The sequence below is a fragment of the Panulirus ornatus genome, chromosome 63 (assembly GCF_036320965.1).
Source record: "Panulirus ornatus isolate Po-2019 chromosome 63, ASM3632096v1, whole genome shotgun sequence".
Classification (NCBI taxonomy): domain Eukaryota; kingdom Metazoa; phylum Arthropoda; class Malacostraca; order Decapoda; family Palinuridae; genus Panulirus; species Panulirus ornatus.
Window position 1 is genome coordinate 2,371,588 of NC_092286.1, and position 25,463 is coordinate 2,397,050.

Consider the following 25,463-nt stretch of genomic DNA (forward strand, 5'->3'; position numbering starts at 1 on the left):
CACTTTTCCCCATTCCCTCCACCTCTGACACAAATATCCTCTATGTCAATCTTTCCTCACTCATTCTCTCCATGTGACCATTATGTATGTGGGTGGGTTGGGCCATTATTTTGTCTGTTTCCTTGTGCTACCTCGCTAACGAGGGAGACTGCGACAAAGTATGATAAATATGTGAATGTATTCATTTATATTTATTATATTTTGTCGCTGTCTCTCGTGACATATATATTTTTTTTTCTTTTTTTCTTGCTTTGTCGCTGTCTCCCGCGTTTGCGAGGTAGCGCAAGGAAACAGACGAAAGAAATGGCCCAACCCATATATATATATATATAGTGACTGGTGACTGAGTTTGGTAAAGTGTGTGAAAGAAGAAAGTTAAGAGTAAATGTGAATAAGAGCAAGGTTATTAGGTACAGTAGGGTTGAGGGGTCAAGTCAATTGGGAGGTGAGTTTGAATGGAGAAAAACTGGAGGAAGTGAAGTGTTTTAGATATCTGGGAGTGGATCTGGCAGTGGATGGAACCATGGAAGCGGAAGTGGATCATATGGTGGGGGAGGGGGCGAAAATCCTGGGAGCCTTGAAGAATGTGTGGAAGTCAAGAACATTATCTCGGAAAGCAAAAATGGGTATGTTTGAAGGAATAGTGGTTCCAACAATGTTGTATGGTTGCGAGGCGTGGGCTATGGATAGAGTTGTGCGCAGGAGGATGGATGTGCTGGAAATGAGATGTTTGAGGACAATGTGTGGTGTGAGGTGGTTTGATCGAGTAAGTAACGTAAGGGTAAGAGAGATGTGTGGAAATAAAAAGAGCGTGGTTGAGAGAGCAGAAGAGGGTGTTTTGAAATGGTTTGGGCACATGGAGAGAATGAGTGAGGAAAGATTGACCAAGAGGATATATGTGTCGGAGGTGGAGGGAACGAGGAGAAGAGGGAGACCAAATTGGAGGTGGAAAGATGGAGTGAAAAAGATTTTGTGTGATCGGGGCCTGAACATGCAGGAGGGTGAAAGGCGGGCAAGGAATAGAGTGAATTGGATCGATGTGGTATACAGGGGTTGACGTGCTGTCAGTGGATTGAATCAAGGCATGTGAAGCGTCTGGGGTAAACCATGGAAAGCTGTGTAGGTATGTATATTTTCGTGTGTGGACGTATGTATATACATGTGTATGGGGGTGGGTTGGGCCATTTTTTTCGTCTCTTTCCTTGCGCTACCTCGCAAACGCGGGAGACAGCGACAAAGCAAAAAAAAAAAAAATTCTCTGTTCCTTCTTTTGGAAAATTAAAAAAAAAACGAGAGGGGAGGATTTCCAGCCCTCCGCTCCCTCCCCTTTTAGTCGCCTTCTACGACACGCAGGGAATACGTGGGAAGTATTCTTGCTCCCCTATCCCCAGGGATAATATATATATATATATATATATATATATATATATATATATATATATATATATATATATATATATATATATATATATATATTATCCCTGGGGATAGGGGAGAAAGAATACTTCCCACGTATTCCCTGCGTGTCGTAGAAGGCGACTAAAAGGGGAGGGAGCGGGTGGCTGGAAATCCTCCCCTCTCGTTTTTTTTTGATTTTCCAAAAGAAGGAACAGAGAAGGGGGGCCAGGTGAGGATTTTCCCTCTAAGGCCCAGTCCTCTGTTCTTAACGCTACCTCGCAAACGCGGGAAATGGCGAATAGTATGAAAAAAAAAAAATATATATATATATATATATATATATATATATATATATATATATATATATATATATATATATATATATATATGTGTTTGATGATAGAGTGGCAGATATAGGGTGTTTTGGTCGAGGTGGTGTGCAAAGTGAGAGGGTTAGGGAAAATGATTTGGTAAACAGAGAAGAGGTAGTGAAAGCTTTGCGGAAGATGAAAGCCGGCAAGGCAGCAGGTTTGGATGGTATTGCAGTGGAATTTATTAAAAAAGGGGGTGACTGTATTGTTGACTGGTTGGTAAGGTTATTTAATGTATGTATGACTCATGGTGAGGTGCCTGAGGATTGGCGGAATGCGTGCATAGTGCCATTGTACAAAGGCAAAGGGGATAAGAGTGAGTGCTCAAATTACAGAGGTATAAGTTTGTTGAGTATTCCTGGTAAATTATATGGGAGGGTATTGATTGAGAGGGTGAAGGCATGTACAGAGCATCAGATTGGGGAAGAGCAGTGTGGTTTCAGAAGTGGTAGAGGATGTGTGGATCAGGTGTTTGCTTTGAAGAATGTATGTGAGAAATACTTAGAAAAGCAAATGTATTTGTATGTAGCATTTATGGATCTGGAGAAGGCATATGATAGAGTTGATAGAGATGCTCTGTGGAAGGTATTAAGAATATATGGTGTGGGAGGAAAGTTGTTAGAAGCAGTGAAAAGTTTTTATCGAGGATGTAAGGCATGTGTACGTGTAGGAAGAGAGGAAAGTGATTGGTTCTCAGTGAATGTAGGTTTGCGGCAGGGGTGTGTGATGTCTCCATGGTTGTTTAATTTGTTTATGGATGGGGTTGTTAGGGAGGTAAATGCAAGAGTTTTGGAAAGAGGGGCAAGTATGAAGTCTGTTGGGGATGAGAGAGCTTGGGAAGTGAGTCAGTTGTTGTTCGCTGATGATACAGCGCTGGTGGCTGATTCATGTGAGAAACTGCAGAAGCTGGTGACTGAGTTTGGTAAAGTGTGTGGAAGAAGAAAGTTAAGAGTAAATGTGAATAAGAGCAAGGTTATTAGGTACAGTAGGGTGGAGGGTCAAGTCAATTGGGAGGTGAGTTTGAATGGAGAAAAACTGGAGGAAGTGAAGTGTTTTAGATATCTGGGAGTGGATCTGGCAGCGGATGGAACCATGGAAGCGGAAGTGGATCATAGGGTGGGGGAGGGGGCGAAAATTTTGGGGGCCTTGAAGAATGTGTGGAAGTCAAGAACATTATCTCGGAAAGCAAAAATGGGTATGTTTGAAGGAATAGTGGTTCCAACAATGTTGTATGGTTGCGAGGCGTGGGCTATGGATAGAGTTGTGCGCAGGAGGATGGATGTGCTGGAAATGAGATGTTTGAGGACAATGTGTGGTGTGAGGTGGTTTGATCGAGTGAGTAACGTAAGGGTAAGAGAGATGTGTGGAAATAAAAAGAGCGTGGTTGAGAGAGCAGAAGAGGGTGTTTTGAAGTGGTTTGGGCACATGGAGAGAATGAGTGAGGAAAGATTGACCAAGAGGATATATGTGTCGGAGGTGGAGGGAACAAGGAGAAGAGGGAGACCAAATTGGAGGTGGAAAGATGGAGTGAAAAAGATTTTGTGTGATCGGGGCCTGAACATGCAGGAGGGTGAAAGGAGGGCAAGGAATAGAGTGAATTGGAGCGATGTGGTATACCGGGGTTGACGTGCTGTCAGTGGATTGAATCAAGGCATGTGAAGCGTCTGGGGTAAACCATGGAAAGCTGTGTAGGTATGTATATTTGCGTGTGTGGATGTATGTATATACATGTGTATGGGGGGGGTTGGGCCATTTCTTTCGTCTGTTTCCTTGCGCTACCTCGCAAACGCGGGAGACAGCGACAAAGTATAAAAAAAAAAAAAAATATATATATATATATATATATATATATATATATATATATATATATATATATATATATATATATATATATATATATATTTATCCCTTGGGATAGGGGAGAAAGAATACTTCCCACGTATTCCCTGCGTGTCGTAGAAGGCGACTAAAAGGGGAGGGAGCGGGGGGCTGGAAATCCTCCCCTCTCGTTTTTTTTTCTTTTTGATTTTCCAAAAGATGGAACAGAGAAGGGGGCCAGGTGAGGATATTCCCTCAAAGGCCCAGTCCTCTGTTCTTAACGTTACCTCGCTATTGCGGGAAATGGCGAATAGTATGAAAGAAAGATATATATATATATGTATATTTTTTTCATACTATTCACCATTTCTGGCATTAGTGAGGTAGCGTTAAGAACAGAGGACTGAGCCTTTGAGGGAATATCCTCACTTGTCCCCTTCTCTGTTCTTTCATTTGGAAAATTAAAAATGAGAAGGGAGGATTTCCAGCCTCCACTCCCTCCCCTTTATTTGCCTTCTACGACACGCAGGGAATACATGTGAAGTGTTCTTAATTCCCTATTCCCAGGGATAATAAATGTGAGCAAAAGATGCTTGTAGCATGAGAAGCATGGGAGGTGGGCAGATAAGAAAGGGTAGTGAGTGGTGGCATAAAGAAGTAAGATTATCAGTGAAAGAGAAGAGAGAGGCATTTGAACAATTTTTGCAGGGAAATAGTGCAAATGACTGGGATACAGGAGGTCAAGAGAAAGGTGCAAGAGGTGAAAAAGAGGGCAAATGAGAGTTAGGGTGAGAGAGTATCATTAAGTTTTAGGGAGAATAAAAAGATGTTTTGGAAGGAGTCATTTTGCAGGGAAATAGTGCAAATGACTGGGAGGCAGGAGGTCAAGAGAAAGGTGCAAGAGGTGAAAAAGAGGGCAAATAAGATTTAGGGTGAGGGAGTATCATTAAGTTTTAGGGAGAATAAAAAGATGTTTTGGAAGGAGGTAAATAAAGTGCCTAAGACAAGAGAACAAATGGGAACATTGGTGAAGGTGGCTAATGGGTAGGTAATAAGTAGTGGTGATGTGAGGAGATGTAGTGAGTATTTTGAAGGTTTATTGAATGTGTTAGATGAAAGAGTGGCAGATATACGGTGTTTTGGTCGAGGTGGTGTGTGAAGTGAGAGGGTTAGGGAGAATGATTTGGTAAACAGAGAAGAGATGGTGAAAGCTTTGTGGAAGATGAAAGCCGGCAAGGCAGTGGGTTTAGATGGTATTGCAGTGGAATTTATTAGAAAAGGGGGTGATTGTGTTGTTGACTGGTTAGTGAGGATATTCAATGTATGTATGGTTCATGGTGAAGTGCCTGAGGATTGGGGGAATGCTTGGGTAAAGCCATTGTACAAAGGCAAAGGGGATAAAGTTAGGTGTTCAAATTAAAGAATTATAAGTTTGTTGAGTATTCCTGGGAAGTTATATGGGGAGGTTATTGATTGAGAGGGTGAAGCCATGTACAGAGCATCAGACTGGGGAAGAGCAGTGTGGTTTCAGAAGTGGTAGAGGATGTGTGGATCAGGTGTTTACTTTGAAGTATGTATGTGAGAAATACTTAGAAAAACAAATGGATATGTATGTAGCATTTATGGATCTGGAGAAGGCATATGATTGAGTTGATAGAGATGCTCTGTGGAAGGTATTAAGAGTATATGGTTTGGGAGGTAAGTTGTTAGAAGCATTGAAAGGATCTTATTGAGGATGTAAGGCATGTGTATGAGTAGGAAGAGAGGAAAGTGATTGGTTCCCAGTGAATGTCGGTTTGCGGCAGGGGTGTGTGATGTCTCCATGGTTGTTTAATTTGTTTATGGATGGGGTTTTTACGGAGATGAATGGAAGAGTTTTTGAGAGAGAGTCAAGTATGCAGTCTGTTGTGGTTGAGAGGGCTTGGGAAGTGAGTCAGTTGTTTTTTGCTTATTATACAGAGCTGGTGGCTGATTCAGGTGAGAGACTGCAAAAGCTAGTGACTGAGTTTGGTAAAGTGTGTGAAAGAAGAAAGCTGAGAGTAAATGTGAATAAGAGCAAGGTTATTAGGTTCAGTAGGGTTGAGAGACATGTTAATTGGGAGGTATGTTTGAATGGAGAAAATCTCGAGGAAGTGAAGTGCTTTAGATATCTGGGAGTGGATTTGGCAGTGGATGGAACCATGGAAGCGTAAGTGAGTTACGGGTGGGGGAGGGGTGAAGGTTGTGGGAGCGTTGAAGAATGTGTGGAAGGCGAGAACATTATCTCGGAAAGCAAAAATGGCTATGTTTGAAGGAATAGTGGTTCCAACAATGTTTTATGTTTGCGAGGCATTGATTATAGATAGGCTTGTGTGGAGGAGGGTGGATGTGTTGGAAATGAGATGTTTGAGGACAATATGTGGTGTGAGGTGGTTTGATCGAGTAAGTAATGAAAGAGTAAGAGAGATGTGTGGTAATAAAAAGAGTGTGGTTGAGAGAGCAGAAGAGGGTGTAGTGAAATGGTTTGGTCACATGGAGAGAATGAGTGAGGAAAGATTGACAAAGAGGATATATGTGTCAGAGGTGGAGGGAAAGAGAAGTGGGAGACCAAATTGGAGGTAGAGGGATGGAGTGAAAAAGGTTCTGAGCGATCGGGGCCTGAACATACAGGAGGGTGAAAGGTGGCAAGGAATAGAGTGAATTGGAACGATGTGGTATACCAGGGTCGACATGCTGTCATTGGATTGAGCCAGGGCATGTGAAGCGTCTGAGGTAAACCATGGAAAGTTCTGTGGGGCCTGGATGTGAAAAGGGAGCTGTGGTTTTGGTGCATTACACATGAGAGCTAGTGACTGAGTGTAAATGAATGTGGCCTTTGTTGTCTTTTCCTCGTGCTACTTGGTGCGCATACAAGGGTGAGAGGGGTGCTATTTCATTTGTGATGGGTTGGCAATTATACACCCCAGATGTATCCTTTGAGAAAAAGATATTCATTTAGCTCCTGTTCTTTCTTTTGGAAAGTGGCAATACAGAAGAGGGGGATTTTCATTTCCCCTCTTTCTCCCATGTTAGTTGCCTTCTGTGACATAAAGGAGATAGGTGGGTAGTATTGTCTTTGTCCTAGGGGATAAGTTGATGTCTTCTATCTTAATAATTTTATTGTATTTTCATTATTGATTCTTTACTTCAACAGCGCAAGGCTATTGATGTTTTCTGCACTCAAGTAAAACGGCTGTGCCACCAGGAGAAGAGAAAGGATTTTGTATCTGAAGCATATCTACTTACCCTTGGAAAATTTATTAATATGTTTGCAGTTTTGGATGAACTAAAGAACATGAAGTCTAGTGTAAAGAATGATTACTCAACATACAGAAGGTGATTACTTTTTGTTTATTCACTTTGATATTGAGTGATTTTTGTTGGAACTGACTGCTTATCCTATGGAAAGTGAATACTGTTTGATTTAATTATGTTGATATTAGCATTATATCAAATGAATGATTATCTCATCTTCATGTCATTTATTGCCCATATATAGGTGGCCTTTGCATTTTTCTCAGCAATGGGCAAGCTCATGAGCATATAGAGTGACCACTAGTTTACAGGTGGTTTAATTCCAATTAATTCCTGGCCATACTGGGGGGGAATTAATTAGAATTCCCCCTTTTGTCTGCCACAGGTGAGTGAACCTGAACAATGATCACCAGGACTCTTCTGCCAATCAGTTAATGCTTAGATCTTTGATATTTCTACCACAGCTATTGCTGGATCTTGTATCCCTGGTGTGCCTTCAGTTTTTCTCTGGCTGTATGGAGGAGGGTGGATGTATTGGAAGTGAAATATTTGAGAACAATGTGTGGTGTGAAGTGGTTTGATCGAGTAAGTAAATGAATGATAAGAGAGATGTGTGGTAATAGAAAGAGTGTGGTTGAGAGAGCAAAAGAGGATGTGTTGAAATTGTTTGGACATATGGAGAGAATTAGTGAGGAAAGATTGACAAAGAGGATATATGTGTCAGAAGTGGAGGGAACAAGAAGAAGCGGGAGACCAAATTGGAGGTGGAAGGACGGAGTGAAAAAGATTTTGAGCAGTTGGGGCCTGAACGTGCAGGATGGTGAGAGGCGTGCAAGGAATAGAGTGAATTGGAATGATGTGGTATACTAGGGTCGATGTGCTGTCTCTGGAGTGAACCAGGGCATGTGAAACATCTGGGGCAAACTATGGAAAGATATGTGGGGCCTGGATGTGGATAGGGAGCTGTAGTTTTGACGTATTACACGTGACAGGTAGAGACTGAGTGTGAATGAATATGGACTTTTTTATGTGTTTTCTTGCCACTACCTCACTGATGCAGGGGGTGGCAATGCTGTTTTCTGTGGGGTGAGGTGGCACCAGGAATGGATGAAGGCAAGTAAGTATGAATATGTGCATGTGTATATTTGTAAATGTCTGTGTATGTGTATGTATAAGTATTTATACGTGTATATGTTGATATGTATATGTATGTATATGTACATATATGTGCATTTATGTATATATGTATATGTATATGTATATATAAGTAGATGGGTCGTTCTTCAACTATTTCCTGTCTGTTACCTCTCACACCATATACTCTTTAAGGTCTTCTGCAAAGCATCTCTATCAACCATATCATATGCCTTCTCCAGATCCATAAATGCCAAATACTTTAGCCTGACCCTGGTACCCATTTTACTAACCAACCCTTAGGGGTGGATGAGCAGCTGGTTGACTGTGGATCAACTGCTGCATCCAGGATTTGAACCTATGCATTCGATCCTGGACAGCCTGTGAATGAGTTATGGTCAGGAATGGTAACTGCTACACCATGGGAGTCTGAAATATGGGTACCTTTCAGTTTCCATGTGTTTGATTTATACCATTTTTAGAATAGTGGACACAGTCAATTTACACTTTTTTTATATTCACACAGGCTTAAGTTTGGAATAACGCAATCATCATTGGACTGGCAGCACAGTGATGTGGTGTTGCCATCACCTTGCAAGAAGCACATGTATTCATGCCATGGTTACAGCTTATAGTCACAGTGTACAATTGTATTTTGTGCTCTTATGAAACTTGCCCTTGGACTTAGTGCATCTACTTTACAGACTGCATAATAGTGCAGAGAAAATCTACGAGAGAGCCAAGAGTAGAACATTAATCAGTGCATCTAAGGTCTCATATTCTCGAAGTTTGACTTTGGAGAAAAGTAAATGTTGAGTGCATGGATCAGGCATCAAATTCATGAAAATGTTCCCATCAGCATGCTTATGTTACCAAAAAGTGGCCCATAGTATAATTGATAACTAGGCAGTGGAAGAAAGAGCAGTGAAGACATTTCAAGCAAGTCTAGGTTGGGTCTTGAGAAGTATAAAGCTCATGAACACTCCTGAATTTTTTTCAGAAACTTGAACAAGTGTTTCAGTTCCATGCTGTTGGCTATCTTTCTTTGATATGTAGGTACCACTTTGGTTTCAGTGCCCAGATGCAAGCATCTTTTATTCCTGTTCTGTTGACTTGACCATACTGTTCTTGGCATGCCACTGCATCGTGTGGTTACTGTGTGGCTGTTGGCAAAGCAAGGGTGTACCATTCTGATACTTGTTTCTTTTCGTACTCCATGAACTTTGGAACTCTTTTCTGTCTCATGTTTTTGTGAACAACTTTGACCTGCCATGTTTTAAGAGGCAAGTTTTCCACATCCTCAAAAGCTCACACTTTCTTATAATTCTTTTTCTTTATGTTTCATTCATGACCATAGACCTCTGTTTATGATTGTTGGCTTTGATATGAGGAAATAGAGATAGGATATCTTTATGTTTTAGAATAATTCTTTACTATTCATGTTTATATATTCCATCAGGGCTGCACAGTTCCTTAAGGTAATGAGCGATACACAGTCTCTTCAGGAGTCACAGAATCTCTCAATGTTCCTTGCAACTCAGAACAAAATTCGTGACACCCTCAAGGAAAAACTTACAGCAATCCCATCTTATGAGGATCTTCTATGTAAGTATGATTTTTAGGTTATCATCTGTTTCAGGTTTGGTGACTTAAGTAATATAAAGATGTATTCATGCATGTGCCAGCATTCTCTGCTTTTCTTTAACTCTTTAATCAGAGTGGAAATCTTATATGATATTGACTCACTTGGTAGGTAGTAGTTGGTAGACAGCCAATGACCAGGGAGGTATACTACTATCTGCCTGGGTATCAGGAGGGTTAGTGATGGCTGCATAGTGATTAGCACTTCAGTGGTTGTCTAGTTGCACTCCTTTGATCCAATTAGCTGTCTTTTCTTTCTGCCTCATCCACATGTGGACTACATGCATTCTGTCAACAAACACACAATCTTCCATTGTCACTCTTAGCACTTGCAACACTTAACTCACACAGCTCATTCTTTGTAACTCTAGATTTTCTTGTGGTGAGTGCTGTGTGCAAGCCCAGCCTTTTGGCAAAATGGTAGGAGCAGTAGATGAAAGTAGTAGGTAGGAACATTTGGGTAGGAGCATTTGGACACATATATATATATATATATGCACACACAGACACATACATATATACACATGCACACAATTCACACTGCCTTTATTCATTCCCATCGCCACCTTGCCACACATGGAATAACATCCCCCCCTTGCCACACATGGAATAACATCCCCCCCCCCTCATGTGTGCGAGGTAGCGCTAGGAAGACAACAAAGGCCCCATTCGTTCACACTCATTCTCTAGCTGTCATGTAATAATGCACTGAAACCACAGCTCCCTTTCCACATCCATGCCCCACAGAACTTTCCATGGTTTACCCCAGACGCTTCACATGCTCTGGTTCAATCCATTGACAGCACGTCGACCCTGGTATACCACATCATTCCAATTCAGTCTATTCCCTGCCCGCCTTTCACCTCCTACATGTTTAGGTCCCGATCACTCAAAATCTTTTTCACTCCATCTTTCCACCTCCAATTTGGTCTCTCACTTCTCATTCCCTCCACCTCTGACTCATATATCCTCTCGGTCAATGTTTCCCCACTCATTTTCTCCATGTGACCAAACCATTTCAAAACACCCTCTTCTGCTCTCTCAACCACACTCTTTTTATTACCACACATCTCTCTTACCCTATTATTACTTACTCGATCAAACCACCTCACACCACCTATTGTCCTCAAACATCTCATTTCCAGCACATCCACCCTCCTGCGCACAACTCTATCTATAGTCCACGCCTCGCAACCATATAATATTGTTGGAACCACTATTCCTTCAAACATACCCATTTTTGCTCCTAGATAATGTTCTAGACTTCCACACAACGCCCCCAGAACTTTTGCCCCCTCCCAAACCCTATGATTCACTTCCGCTTCCGTGGTTCCATCTGCTGCCAAATCCACTCCCAGATATCTAAAACACTTCACTTCCTCTAATTTTTCTCCATTCAAACTCACCTCCCAGTTGACTTGTCCCTCAACCCTACAGTACCTAATAACCTTGCTCTTATTCACATTTACTCTCAGCTTTCTTTTTTCACACACTTTACACTTTATTATTATTACTATTATTATTATTATTATTATTATTATTATACATAATCGCCGTCTCCCGCATTAGGAAGGTTGTGCAAGGAAACAAATGAAAGAATGGCCCAACCCACCCACATACACATGTATATACATAAATGCCCACACGCGCACATATAGATACCTATACATTTCAATGTATACATACATATACATACACAGACATATATATATATACACATGTGCATATTCAAACTTGCTGCCTTTATCCATTCCTGTCGCCACCCCGCCACACATGGAATATCACCGCCAACACTATCGCTCCCAGCCATTGCACCATGCATGCTTGAGGTAGCACCAGGAAAAGACAAAAAGGGCCACATTTGTTCACACTCAGTCTCTAACTGTCATGCGTAATGCACCGAAACCACAGCTACCTTTCCACATCCAGGTCCCTCAAAACTTTCCATAGTTTACCCCAGATGCTTTACATGCCCTGGTTCAATCCATTTTCAGCACATCGACCCCTGTATACCACATTGTTGCAATTCACTTTACACCTTGCAAGCCTTTCACCCTCCTGTATGTTCAGGCCCCGATCACTCAACATCCTTTTCACTCCATCATTCCACCTCCAGTTTGGTCTCCCAGTTCTCCTCGTTCCCTCTGCTTCTGATACATATATACTCTGCTAGAAGCAACAAAACTTTTTACCAAGGATATAAGGCATGTGTACAAGTACGAAGAGAGGAAAGTGATTGGTTCCCAGTGAATATCAGTTTGCGGCAGGGATGAGTGATGTCTCCATGGCTGTTTGATTTGTTTATGGATGGGGCTGTTAGGGAGGTAAATGCAATAGTTTTGGAGAGAGGGGTAAGTATGCAGTCTGTTGTGGATGAGAGGGCTTGTAGATGCACCCATGAGAATTTTCTGGTGAGTTCCTGATTAAGATATTCTTTATAGTATTATTGTTACTGTGTGCAACATTTACATTGAAGAATTTAAGCAAGATGGGAAGTAAAGTAAAATTGTTATTAAAAGGAAGAACTAAAAGATTCTTGGTGTCAATGGGAGGTTTGGGCTCAACTCTATTGAATGATTTCTTTGCTAACTTGAGGGATTTATCAATCAAGATCTAGGGTACTTTAACCTAGATCCAATAGAATATATCTTCTCAAACTCATTATCAATATACTCTGGACTGCAAATACGCAATGCCCTAAGGAATATAGATTGAAATGATGATGATTTAACTGTGTCATGTTGAGATGAGTGATTATGGATATAAGAGCATACATTGGTAGGTTTTTTGTATATGGTAAACTTAAACTTGTTTCCTTGCCTCTGGATCATGCAATCTAAAAATGGTAACATACCATTATTTTCATTTTCTATAGTAAATTTGATGGAAGATACTAAATGTTTAAGTAAGGGGAGCAATATTTGTAAACTTTCATTTGTTGGCCAAACAGAAAGAGCATCATCTACATACCTAAACCAAATTGCATTAGAAGGTAAGGTATCCTTTAGTGATTCTGTTTAAAAAAATTCCATATAAAGATTACTTAGTACAGGTAAAAGAGGGTTACCCATTGCCATACCAAATTTTTGATGTTTTGGATGATATTTATTTACCTGTTTCAAAGTCTGTTTTCATTGAACTGATAAAATTGTGTATAAAAGAGTGTATTTCAATTCACTGGAGATTATTATGCTCAAATGGAGATTATTATGCATTGTACCTTAGATATAAAGCATTTGAATTTGTATGAGTGACATCAGTGAAATAAAAATGTACACGAGTGATGCCACAGCAGAAAAATACACGAGTGATGCCACAGCCATGGATAATTACGAAATATGTTGAAGGGTGAGGTGACAAAGCTACTCAAACACACTTTTGCAATCACGTGCTAAGGCTGTACCCTAGTGCCCAGTCCTTGATATCATGATACTGCATTGCTCTCCCATAAATCACTTACTAGGGCCCTGCTTGAAGAGCAGCTTTTCACACTTTTCTGCTTCTTGTGAACTAGAGAGGGGATTGGGATAGTGGTTCACATTGATATATTTTACCACCATGTGGTGTGTCATGTTTCACACTTTCAAAGTTAAAAAACATATCTGATGAAGTTTGATGTAAAGGCTTCAGGTTTTAAGGCAAGGAAAGACTGTCAAAATGTGGTCGGACGTTGCCATTGAATGGCCAAACGTCTTTGGGGGTATAATAGCAAGTAAAGGTAAAATTTTCTATGCCCTCTTATGAGATATAAAGATTTAGTTATTTTTGTAACAATTGTATTATTATTTATCTTAAAAGATTTAGTTATTTTTTTAACATTTGTATTATTATTTATATTCAGTATTTGATATAACATTAAGAAAGAATCAGATGGAATATAAGATATGCATGTGACAAAGATATGTTTAGGGACGAGTGATGAATAGATAAAATTCCAACTTAAAGAATTGCATGGAAATTCCATGTCTTAAGGGGCAACATCTGACTCACTGGCATCTGAGGAACATGGTACCCACCTGACCTTAAATATATTCAATTAGGGCTATGGTCCGATAGAGCTGTTTTTGTATTTGGCTTGTCATGAATGAAATTTACCAACACATCCTCCAGTCTATATGTGTGTTTGCTTGAAGATTTGTTGATAGATTCCATTTATGATGTGCCAAATATAAAAGCAATAGCATTGTATATACTATTTTCCTACTATACTATTCATGAAAGTTTTTTTGTGGTAGATGAGACAACATGGGCAAATGAATGCCCTAGGAATGGCTATCTCTTATGCTGTCTATCTATATCTCTGATGCCTGTTCCCTCTGGGAACCCCCAACAAGGGGATGTGTGTGGCAAAAGAGTCTCCATATAGCCCTGTATTTCCCCATGTCGCAGGTGGTCTTCGACTCTCAGCAAACTCTTTAATTGTGCTGTAATTGTCTCCTTGTAAACCCCCCTATCTTGCATTGTTTCCAAAATGAAAAACCACGCAAAACCACAAAGAAGTATGTTTCATCCACTGTGCCACTCTATAATTCATCCCCTTTGCATTCCCTGCCATACCTATCTATATATATCTATATCTTTGATAACAGTTCCCTCCGGGAACTCTATCAAATTGTTGGCCTCGACAAAAGAGTCTCCGTTTATCCCTTTCCTTACACGCCTCCCATGCATAAACTATTCCATGCTTTCCTCCACCATTCTCTTCCTCCAGTATTCTTCCATTCTTTTTCCTCATGTTACAGGAGGTCTTCCTCTCACACCAACCACTTTATTTGTAATATCTTACATTTTCCTTAAAAACTCACCATCTTGCATTCTTTCAACATGCTCAAACCACCTCAAAGTAGTATGTTTCACCAACTCTACCACTTCACAATTCATCCCTTTGCATTCCCTGCCATACCACATATCTCATATACCCCCCTTATTTCTTCCTTCGTTCCATCTAGTCACACTGCATTCTCTTGTCAAATAGCTCATTTCCACAGTCTGGATTCTTGACCTCTGTGACTCGTTCCAAGTCTATGTTTCTGCCTCACACCTCTACCCTTCATTATTCTATTAAGGGTCCCAATGACTTTTATCTTGTACTGCTCACTTTCTTATTTCTCCTTCCATATCACCAAACTTACCTAAGTTAGCTCCCAGTAACCTAAAGTCTGTCATCTTCCAGTCTTCCGCCTACCATATTTATCTATATTGATATTTATTTATTAAACTTAATCACTATTTCCCATGTCAGCGAGGTGGTGCCAGGAAACAGACGAAGGATGGCCCTTCCACTCATATACACATACACACATAATCGTCCATACACACATATATACATACATATACATGTGAACATAGTGCATAGAATCGCGCACCTTATGTATATGTATACATATACATATTATATGCATACATATACATATTAACATATACATGCATATACACATATACAGACATATACATGTATACACGTACATGTTCATTCTTGCCGTCATCCATTTCCATCGCTACACCGCCTCACAGGAAATAGCATCGCTACCCCCAGCTTCAGTGAGATAGTGCCAAGAAAACAGGCAAAAAAAGGCCACTTTTGCTCACACTCAGTCTCTAGCTGTCATGTGCAATGCACCGAAACCACAGCTCCCTTTCCACATCCAGGCCCCACAAACCTTTCCATGGATTACCCCAGATGCTTCACATGCCCTGGTTCAGTCCATTGATAGCACATTGACCCTGGTATACCACACTGTTCCAATTCTCTCTATTCCTTTTTTTGCCTCTCACCCTCTTGTATGTTCAGGCCCCGATTGCTCAAAATCTTTTTCACTCCATCCTTATACCTCCAATTTGGTCTCATGCTTCTCTTTGTTCCCTCCACCTCTGACACATATATCCTCTTTGTCAATTTTTTCTCATTCTCTCATTGTGACCAAACCATTTCAATACGCTCTCTACTGTTCTCACAAGCACACTTTTTTATGTCCACACATCTCTCTTACCCTTTCATTACTTACTCGATCAAACCATCTCACATCACATGTTGTCCTCGAAAATTTCATTTCCAACACATCTACCCTCCTTACAACTGAATCTATAGCCCTTGCAACCATATGACATTGTTGAAACTACTTTTCCTTCAGACATGCCCATTTTTGCTTTCTGAGATAACGTTCTCTCCTTCCACACATTCTTCATTGCTCCCAGAACCTTTGCGCTCTTCCCCACCCTTTGACTCACTTCCGCTTCCATGGTTCCATCCACTGCTAAATCCACTCCCAGATATCTAAAACACTTCCTTCCTCCAGTTATTCTCAAATTTACATCTCATTTAACTTTTCCCTCAACCCTACTAACCCTAATAACCTTGCTCTTATTCACATTTACTCTCAACTTTCTTCTTTGACACACTTTACCAGACTCAGTCACCAACTTCTGCAGTTTCTCCCCCGAATCAGCCACTAGTGCAGTATCATCGGCGAACAACAACTGACTTACTTCCCACACCCTCTCATTCCCAACAGACTGTATACTCGCCCCTCTCTCCAGAACTCTTGCATTTACTTCCCTAACTACCCCATCCACAAACAAATTCAACAACCTTTGGGACATCACATACCCCTGCCTCAGACTGACCTTCACTAGGAACCAATCACTCTCCTCTCTTCCTACTCGTACACATGCCTTACATCCTTTTCACTGCTTCTAGCAACTTACTCCCACACCATATACTCTTAAAACCTTCCACAAAGCATCTCCATCAACTCTTATCATATGCCTTCTCCAAATCCATCTGTTTTTCTAAGTATTTATTGGATACATTCTTCAAAGCAAGCACCTGATCCACACATCCTCTACCACTTCTGAAACCACACTGCTCTTCCCCAATCTGATGCTTTGTACATGCCTTCACCCTTTCATTCAATACCCTCCCATATAATTTCCCAGGAATACTCAACAAACTTATGCCTCTGTAGTTTGAACACTCTCCTTTATCCCCTTTGCCTTTGTGCAGTGGCACTATTCATGCATTCTGCCAATCCTCAAGCACTTCACCATGATCCATACATATAGTGAATATCTTTACCAACCTGTCAACAAACACAGTCACCCCCTTTTTTGATAAATTCCACTGCAGTACCATCCAAACCTGCCGCCTTGCCTGATTTCATCTCCCACAAAGCTTTACCTCTTCTCTCTTAACCAAACCATTCTCCCTGACCCTCTCGCTTCACACACCACCCTGACCAAAACAACCTATATCTGCTACTCTATCTTCAAACACATTTAACAAACCTTCAAAATACTCTCTCCATCTCCTTCTCACTTCACCTCTACCTGATATTACTTCCCATCTTGCCTTCTTCACCGATTTTCTCATTTTTTTCATACATATTCTCCATTTCCTGCATTAGCAAGGTAGCATTAAGAACAGAGGACTGAGCCTTATGCTGTTGCAAAGAATTGAGTGCCAATCATGTTGAGGTAGTACTGTATTGGGAGGATCTTTGTTTCACTGTGAAATTGTTTTGTATTTGTAGTTGCAAGGTAGCCAGTGCTTGTTTTGAATGCACTATTTTGTGTGATTTGCAGCTTTGTTTTGGTTGTTCCATTTTTTCATTTGTTGCCTTGTCCATTCCCAGGTATCTAAAACACCCCACTTCCTCCAAGCTTTCTCCATTCAAATTCATACCCCAAGTAACCTATCTCTCTACACTCTAGACCTTATAATCTTACTTTCATTCACATTTACTCATGACCTTTTCCTTTCACACAGTCTTCCAAACTCAGACACCAACTTCTGCAATTTCTGACTACTGTGCCACCAGTGCTGAGTCATCAGCATGCAACAGCTGATTCATTTCCAAGGCCACCTCACTCCTTACAAATTGCACACCTGCCCTTCTCTCCAAGATCCTTGTATTTGCCACCCTCACTATCCCATCTGTAAACAAATTAAGCAGTCACGTTAACATTACACACCCCATCTGCAGTATATAAGTTAGGTATGTATGTATAGAATGCATAGGAGATGGCCATTGTTAGGGCACTTACTTAACTATGCTTTCTTACCCTCCATAAACAAAAGAAAAGGAACTGTTTGTAAGTAGTATAATGATGTAGTAACATTCTTTAGCCAAATGAGAGTGTTGTTTTTTCTACCTTTTGTTAAGTTCATGTTCCATCTACCTTGTGTATTTCTCTTACAATTCATGTTAATGTAAGAGATTATAATAGTATTAGAACTAAACAGCACATTGAAAATATTAAAGTTATCTGTACCAATGTATAATTTCTAATGTTATCTGATGCTTCAGTGCCACTCGCTTGCCTTTTCCAGTTTTACCAGAAAAGAATGCATAACGCAATATATTTTTAGGTGTTTCAGGTAAATTTTGAGGATTTTATGGATAAGATCCTTCTCTATGTTCCTCTGCTTTATCAGCATTATATTAGCATATCCATCTTTGTCTTTGTGTATCTGTTAAAATTCTCTGCACTTTTGTTTGTTTGTTTCGCTCTCTATATATGCCAGTACACTTTTATGACCCTCAGTCTTTTTTACTAATTTATGTTAATGTACAAGAAATTTGTAGATATGCATGCATTGCAGTAGAAATATAATTATAATCAGATGGCTACATCATTAAACAAACAAGCAAAGTCAGATTGGAAAAATGCACTCACTCAGGGACAGCCTAGATTCCCCCCAAAAAAGGTTATCTTTTTTCGCATTTGCTTTTCCCTCTTATCTGATTGCCTAGTTCTTTGTTTGCTTATTTATTATTTCTCATTATCCACTGTACAGTTACCCATACTTAATTAAAGCAAAGTCCATACTGTCATCCTTAGATAAGACTGTATTACTCTTTGATGTAATGAGGAAGGACTCAGTAAATTTTCTGATAATGAGTTTTGTATTTCCTTCAGGTGATGTGGTAAATATCTCTGTTCATATGTTTGAAAACCATATGTACTTGACCCCCAAGGAGAAGCAAATGCTGGTGAAAGTGATGGGCTTTGGCTTGTTCCTCATTGATTCAGATATCTGCAACATCAACAAACTGGACCAGAAGAAGAAGATAAAACTGGATAAGATAGACAAGATTTTTAAGGCAAGACTTTGTCGGCATTGTTGTATTGAGACAATTTGTGAAATGCATTAAGTGAATTATCTTTCTGTCGTCATCATTACTTTCCAGGTTCATTGGGGTAGATAAGGTACAAACAGTCTGCAACAACAACCATCCCCTCCTTTTTGATCTTTTATATGTCAGCCCATGGCCAGTATGTTAAAGTAAACTATGATCTGTCTTACTCTCTATATCTCTGATGCCCGTTCCCTCCGGGAACTCCCATCAGGGGGCAGCTACGGCAGAAGAGTCTCTGCTTATCCCTGTCCTTACATTCCTCCCTTGCATACACTATTCCACACATTCTTTCTCTGTTTCCCTCCTTCCAATATTCCTCCATCCTGTTTGTCCATGTCACAGGTGGTCTTCCACTCACATTGTCATACACTCTCCTTGTAAATTCCCAGTCTTACATTCTTTCCACATGCCCAAATCATCTCAAAGTATTATGTTTCACCCATTCTACCACTCCACAATTCACTCCCTTTGTATCCTTGCTATACCACATCTCTCATAGACCCTTTCATTTCTTTCTTCATTCCATCTAGTCACACCAAATGCTCTTCTCAAGTAACTCATTTCCACAGCTGGTATTTTTGTCCTCTGAGCCACATTCCATGTCCATGTTTTGGCTGCGTAGATCAGGGTTGGGAGGAATATGCTGTCCCTTAATCTCTTCACTTCCATACTTACACGCCTACCCTTCATTATTCTGGTAAGGATCCCAATGACTCTACTACCCTCCACTGCTCTCTCCCTTATCTCTCCTTCCATATCACCACACTTACCCAAGACGGCATCCAGATACTTAGATTCCCTCCCTTCTTCCTGTCTTTTTCCCCCCATATCCACAGCACAATTTAGTACACTTTCTTCTTTCACTCTGTATGGTTTTACAAAATCTATACTTTCATTCTGTTTCCTTTTAAACACCTTCAGTTTCCTCCCCTTTCACATATCATAAAACACACTTTCGACATTCTGCATTTTCTCCTCACTCTTCACAAACAACACAGTATCATCCACGAGCAGGCTTGCCACAAGCCACCATATCTCACCACCACACTCCATCTCTGCACCTGTTTTCCTTAGTTTTTCTTTCATCTCTCTTGTCACTCCATCCATATACATATTATAAAGCCACAGTGACATCACACAGCCCTGCCTCACACCTACATGTATCCCAGAACTTTTGCTCAGCTCTCCATCCTTTCTTACACATGCATTTGCTCCTCAATAGATGGCTTTTGCATCATCCAACAGTTGTCTCCCAATACCATATAACTTTAACACATCCCACAAAGCATTCGACTCTATCATCTGTCACATGCTTTCTCCAGATCCATAAAGGTACTTACAACGTCTTACCTTTTGCTAAGTGCTTTTCCACAGTCATCTTTATTGCAAAAATCTGATCCATACATTCCCTACCTTCCTAAAACCCGTTTCTCTTCACTTTTGCATTCAGTCATCACTATCACTCTCACAATTAATATTCTTGCATACACTTTTCCTGGTATACTTAACAGACTTTTCCTTTGAATAAGGGAACCCTAATAGCTTTCACCCAGTCCTCAGGCACAACCTTCTGTTTCCATGCTAGATTACATATAAGATGCATCCTTTCTATCACACTTTCTCCTCCATACTTCAGCATTTTAGCCTTAATCCCATCCTCTCCAGGTCTTTCCTACCTTTAGCTTCATTATTGTCCTTCTTACCTACCTTTTTACTACAGGCCCCTGCACCTGTATCCCCTTCCTTCCTTCCTCCATACCCATGCATGTAACAACTGCTGCCTCTCCTCCCACATTCATCAGATCTCCAAAATACTCTTTCCATCCTTTCACTTCCTCTTTTTGATTCAGCAATTCCCCTTCCTCACTTCTCACATCACCATTTCCACTCTTATAGCCACCTCTTTCCTTTTTCACCTCCTTCCAATATAGTTTCTTATCTTGAAACTTTTCACTTAACTTTCTTCCAAAATCTTCTATTCTTTCTTTGCTTTCCTCTATCAGTTTCTTAACTTTCTGCTTACATATGTTGTATTCTACCTTCCTATGCTGAACTTCCTCTCATACATTCCTATTAAGCAGTTTGCCATATGCCTTTTTCTTCTTTTCCACAGCACTTGTAATCTCTTCTGTCCACCATGCATTGCCCATTTTATTCATGTATCTCACTACCTTGTATCTAACTACTGATTCCACAACCTTCACTGGTATTTCTCTAAACATTTGAAATGCCTCATTCACACATGACTGCATTCCCACATTTACTGCACTTCCATCTAAGCTTTCAGTTGCCTTCCTTTCATACTCCTCCCTGTATTTTTCCTGATTCATTATCTTGTTGCCAATAATTTTACCTCTATTCTTCCCTACACCATACCTCCACTTCTCCCTGATCCTCATCCACACAAGAACTGCGAAATGGTCGGTCTCCAAAGAATCCTTTCATGACTCTAGCATCCAGCACAGCCTTTCTCAATCTTTCATCTACTGTCACATAGTCAATCAAAGCCTTTTGCTCTTCTCTTCCATCATCCCTCATCCATGAATATATGTGGATCATCTTGTGCTGAAAAAAGTTGTTTGCAAGGAATAAACCCCTTTCAGCACAAATATCCGTAAGATAGTTTCCATTCTCATTTCTCCAGGCATTCCCCATTTGCCAACTATCTCACCAGTTTCATCACATCCCATTTCTGCATTCATATCACCTTATATGACCATGTTTCTCTCATTCTCACAACTGTTTATATAGTCACTCATATTTCTCCAGAAAAGTTTCATCCCATCCTTACCTCATACAGTCTTCATATTCATAGGCACATATACACTTACCCATGCATACTTCATAGTCCCATTTTTTCCTTTCACCCACACTATTTTTGATCCATTCCATCCATGCTGTGTAACACCCTCCCATACTCTTGATATCAGAATTGCACATCCTTCTTTTCCTCTTCCTGATAATTTTCACTCATTCCTGTCCATACCGCACCTCTTTCCATGCCCTCCCATAATTTGCTTTCATCATTTTCATTTTCACTCCACACAGTCTGCCCAAGGATTGTATTTCCCAAATCCCTAGCACATCCACGCTACAACTTTTAAACCTCTCCACAATCTCCCTCTGTTTTACGCTCACCAGTCATCCCATTTGCTTTCTTTTAACCCTTGGCATAACTTGTAGATTCCAGTGCTGCTTCTTAGCCTTTTGTGCCTCACCCTTAACAGGTCACTGGCAGAGGGCAACTCCAGTGTAGTTTCCAGAGGCAGTGAGGCTCCAAAACTGAAGATATACTGCTGGCAGTGAATTGAATGAAAGTAAACAAAATGCCAGGCGCTGATAAATTTAATGTAAGGACAATGAAAGAGAAAAATATGGGATAGTTAAGCCTTTGACTGCTCTTTTCTGGAAGTCACTTGCTATGACTAAAGTTCCAGAGGAATGGGAGTTTGCCAGTGTTATGCTGATTTTCAAAATGGACAATAGCCACTACCTGGAAATTCCTGGCCTATTAACTTAACATCTGTCATTGCAAGAGTGTTAGGAACCATCATTCAGGACAAAATTGTAAACCATTTATAGGACCACAACTTGATAAACGATTCTCGACATGGTTTTTAAAGAACTTTCTCATGTTTGTCAAATCTGCTTAATTTCTTTTAAGATTTAATGAACATGTATGATGAACATAAAGCTGTTAATGTCATCTCTTAAGATTATCAAAAGCATTTGGTAAAGTTCTGCATCAAAGGTTACTAGCACGGTTGTTACATGGTATAGATGAAGTTGTGCTTTGATGGTTAGGATGTTGGTTAGATGGCTGCAAATGAAGAGTCATTATCAATAGTCAAGCCTTACATTGGTTAGATGTAATAAAAGGTGTGCCACAGGGATCATTCTCAGGACTGGTTCTATTTTTCATGTACATTAATGATACTGATGGTAGGCAGAATTGTAAAATACCGAAAATAGCAGATGATACTATCCATATATATCTCTGATGCCCATTCCATCCGGGAACTCCCATCAAGGGGGTGACCATGGCAAAAGAGTCTCCACTTATCCCTGTCCATACATACCTCCCTTGCATACACCATTCCATATATTCTTCGCATTGCTCTCTCTCCAGTACTTCCACTCTAGAGTGGAAATAGAGCAGATGATACTGAGCTGGGAAACAGATGTGCAAATGAAATTGAATATTTCCAGCTTTAAACTGATGTAGAAGTTGATGAATTAATTTTAATATTGATAAATGCAAAGTTTTACATATTAGTAATGAAATAAAGAAGGCAGGGCACAGTATGAATTCTTTTGAGCTATGAAAGATTAATGAGGATAAAGACATTGGCACAATAATCTTTGTTGACTTAAAACTAAGCAAGCAGTGCACAGAAGCAGTAAAAAAGGCTAGACATAAGTTTTGGATTCATAGGTAGGGCTTTCATAATTAAGTCAAGGGAAATTATCCTCAATCTTTTACAGTGCATTAGTGCATCCCCATCTTGAATGTTGTGTTCAGGTTTGGTTACACATCTTGAAGAGGGACAGACAGAATGGAGAGGGCTACCAAGATGATTCCTGGATTGAGAAACAAAGCCTTTGAGAGCTGACTAAATGATTTGAATTTGTTTTGTTTAGAAAAGAAGTTAAGAGGTGGTCTAATACAAGTATTCCACATTATCTAAAGCTTTGGTAATCTCAGTCTAACAAGGTATTCAAGGCTTGATTCATCTGATGTCACTTGTAGTAATGGACACAAACTCATGGGCCAACATTTTATCATAAATGGGGCAAAGCACTTTTCCTTTAACAGGACTGTTAACAATGGTGTGATTTATCAGTAAGAGTGGTTGAAAGCAGTGCTATAGATACGTTTAAGAATTTCATTCATTTTTTTTCATGCTTGTCCTCTATTTCTTCTGTGAGTGAGGTAGTGTTCAGAACAGATGACTGAGACTTAAAGGGAAAAAGATCCACATTTGGCAATTTCCTCATTAACTCTTTTTGTAAAGTGATACAGGAGGTGAGGATTTCCAGCCCTTCTGCTCTTGCCCCTCATAGTTGCCTTCTATGATATGCAGGGTAATTTTTTTCATACGTGATTGCTGTTTCCTGTGGTAGCAAAGTATTGCTAAGAACATACAAAGAAAGGCCTCATAAGCTCACATCCATTCTCTAGCTGCCATTTAATGAACGAAAACCACAGCTCCCTAAAGGTTGAAAGCAGAAGGTACGTGGGCAGTCTTCTTTCTCCCTTATCCCTGGAATAGGCTTAATAAATCTTTCACTTCAAGTCCATGACTAACTGATATTACATTGTACTCATGTTTCTTACATGGGTACAGTATTGGTGGTGAATAGCCTGAATACACACAGAAATGTTATACTACCCCCGCTAAAAATGAGCTGGAGGAAGAATTGTGGCTGGTGTGTTTGGAGTGATTTTTCCTCATCTTGAGATGAAAGAGGAGGACATGGAGGTCTGTGTGTGTGTTTTTCTTGAACAACCCTTAATTCTTACACAAATACAATACTGATGGGGAATAACATGAATACGTGTGGAAGTGTTACTCTTTATACAGCAAATGAATAGTTACTGTAATTGATGCTTTGCAGTAATCTTTATATTTTTTATTTTATTATACTTTGTCACTGTCTTCCGCGTTAGCAAGGTAGCGCAAGGAAACAGACGAAAGAATGGCCCAACCCACCCACATACACATGTATATACATACATGTCCACACGTGCACATATACATACTTATACATCTCAATGTTTATATATATATACACACAGACATATATATATATATATATATACACATGTACATGATTCATACTGTCTGCCTTTATTCATTCCCATTGCCACCCCACCACACATGAAATGACAACCCCCTCCCCCCCACATGTAGCGCTAGGAAAAGACAACAAAGGCCACATTTGTTCACACTCATTCTCTAGCTGTCATGTATAATGCACCGAAACCACAGCTCCCTTTTCACATCCAGGCCCCACAAAACTTTCCATGGTTTACCCCAGACTCTTCACATGCCCTGGTTCAATCCATTGATAGCATGTCTACCCCGGTATACCACATCGTTCCAATTCACTCAATTCCTTGCGCACCTTTCACCCTCCTGCATGTTCAGGTCCCAATCACTCAAAATCTTTTTCACTCCATCTTTTCACCTCCAATTTGGTCTCCCACTTCTCGCTCCCTCCACCTCTGACACATATATCCTCTTTGTCAATCTTTCCTTACTCATTCTCTCCTTGTGACCAAACCATTTCAAAACACCCTCTTCTGCTCTCTCAACCACACTCTTTTTATTACCACACATCTCTCTTACCCTTTCATTACTTACTCGATCAAACCACCTCACACCACATATTGTCCTCAAATCAGTAATCATATTCATAGAAATATTGAGCTTTTTATTCTCATCTGTTACACAGAAGTCCTTTGTCTTGCTGTAATTACAGTCTTGAAAATTAGGCACATTAGTTTTGAAATCTGTTCCACTTGACCATGCAAAGGAGAAAGGGAAGGGTAGGGGGAATGCTGATGTTGGATCTCATGATGACCTTACTCTGTACTCCCCCCCTAAAATTATTTTTTGAATCACATATATGTACTTTCCATCTGTCATTCTTCAAACATACTTTCCTTATTCGCTGATACATC

The 25,463-nt window shown here is 40.2% G+C and overlaps 1 protein-coding gene across 1 annotated transcript in view; it reads left to right on the forward strand.

Annotated features, from left to right (window-relative positions):
- The window catches only part of Cyfip (Cytoplasmic FMR1-interacting protein Sra-1), a 262,708-nt gene that overhangs the window by 38,828 nt on the left and 198,417 nt on the right, over positions 1 to 25,463 (forward strand). Inside the window, 3 exon segments of the mRNA XM_071656579.1 lie at positions 6,760 to 6,941; positions 9,454 to 9,599; positions 18,555 to 18,739. Of these exon segments, the coding sequence (XP_071512680.1) occupies positions 6,760 to 6,941; positions 9,454 to 9,599; positions 18,555 to 18,739 (513 nt within the window).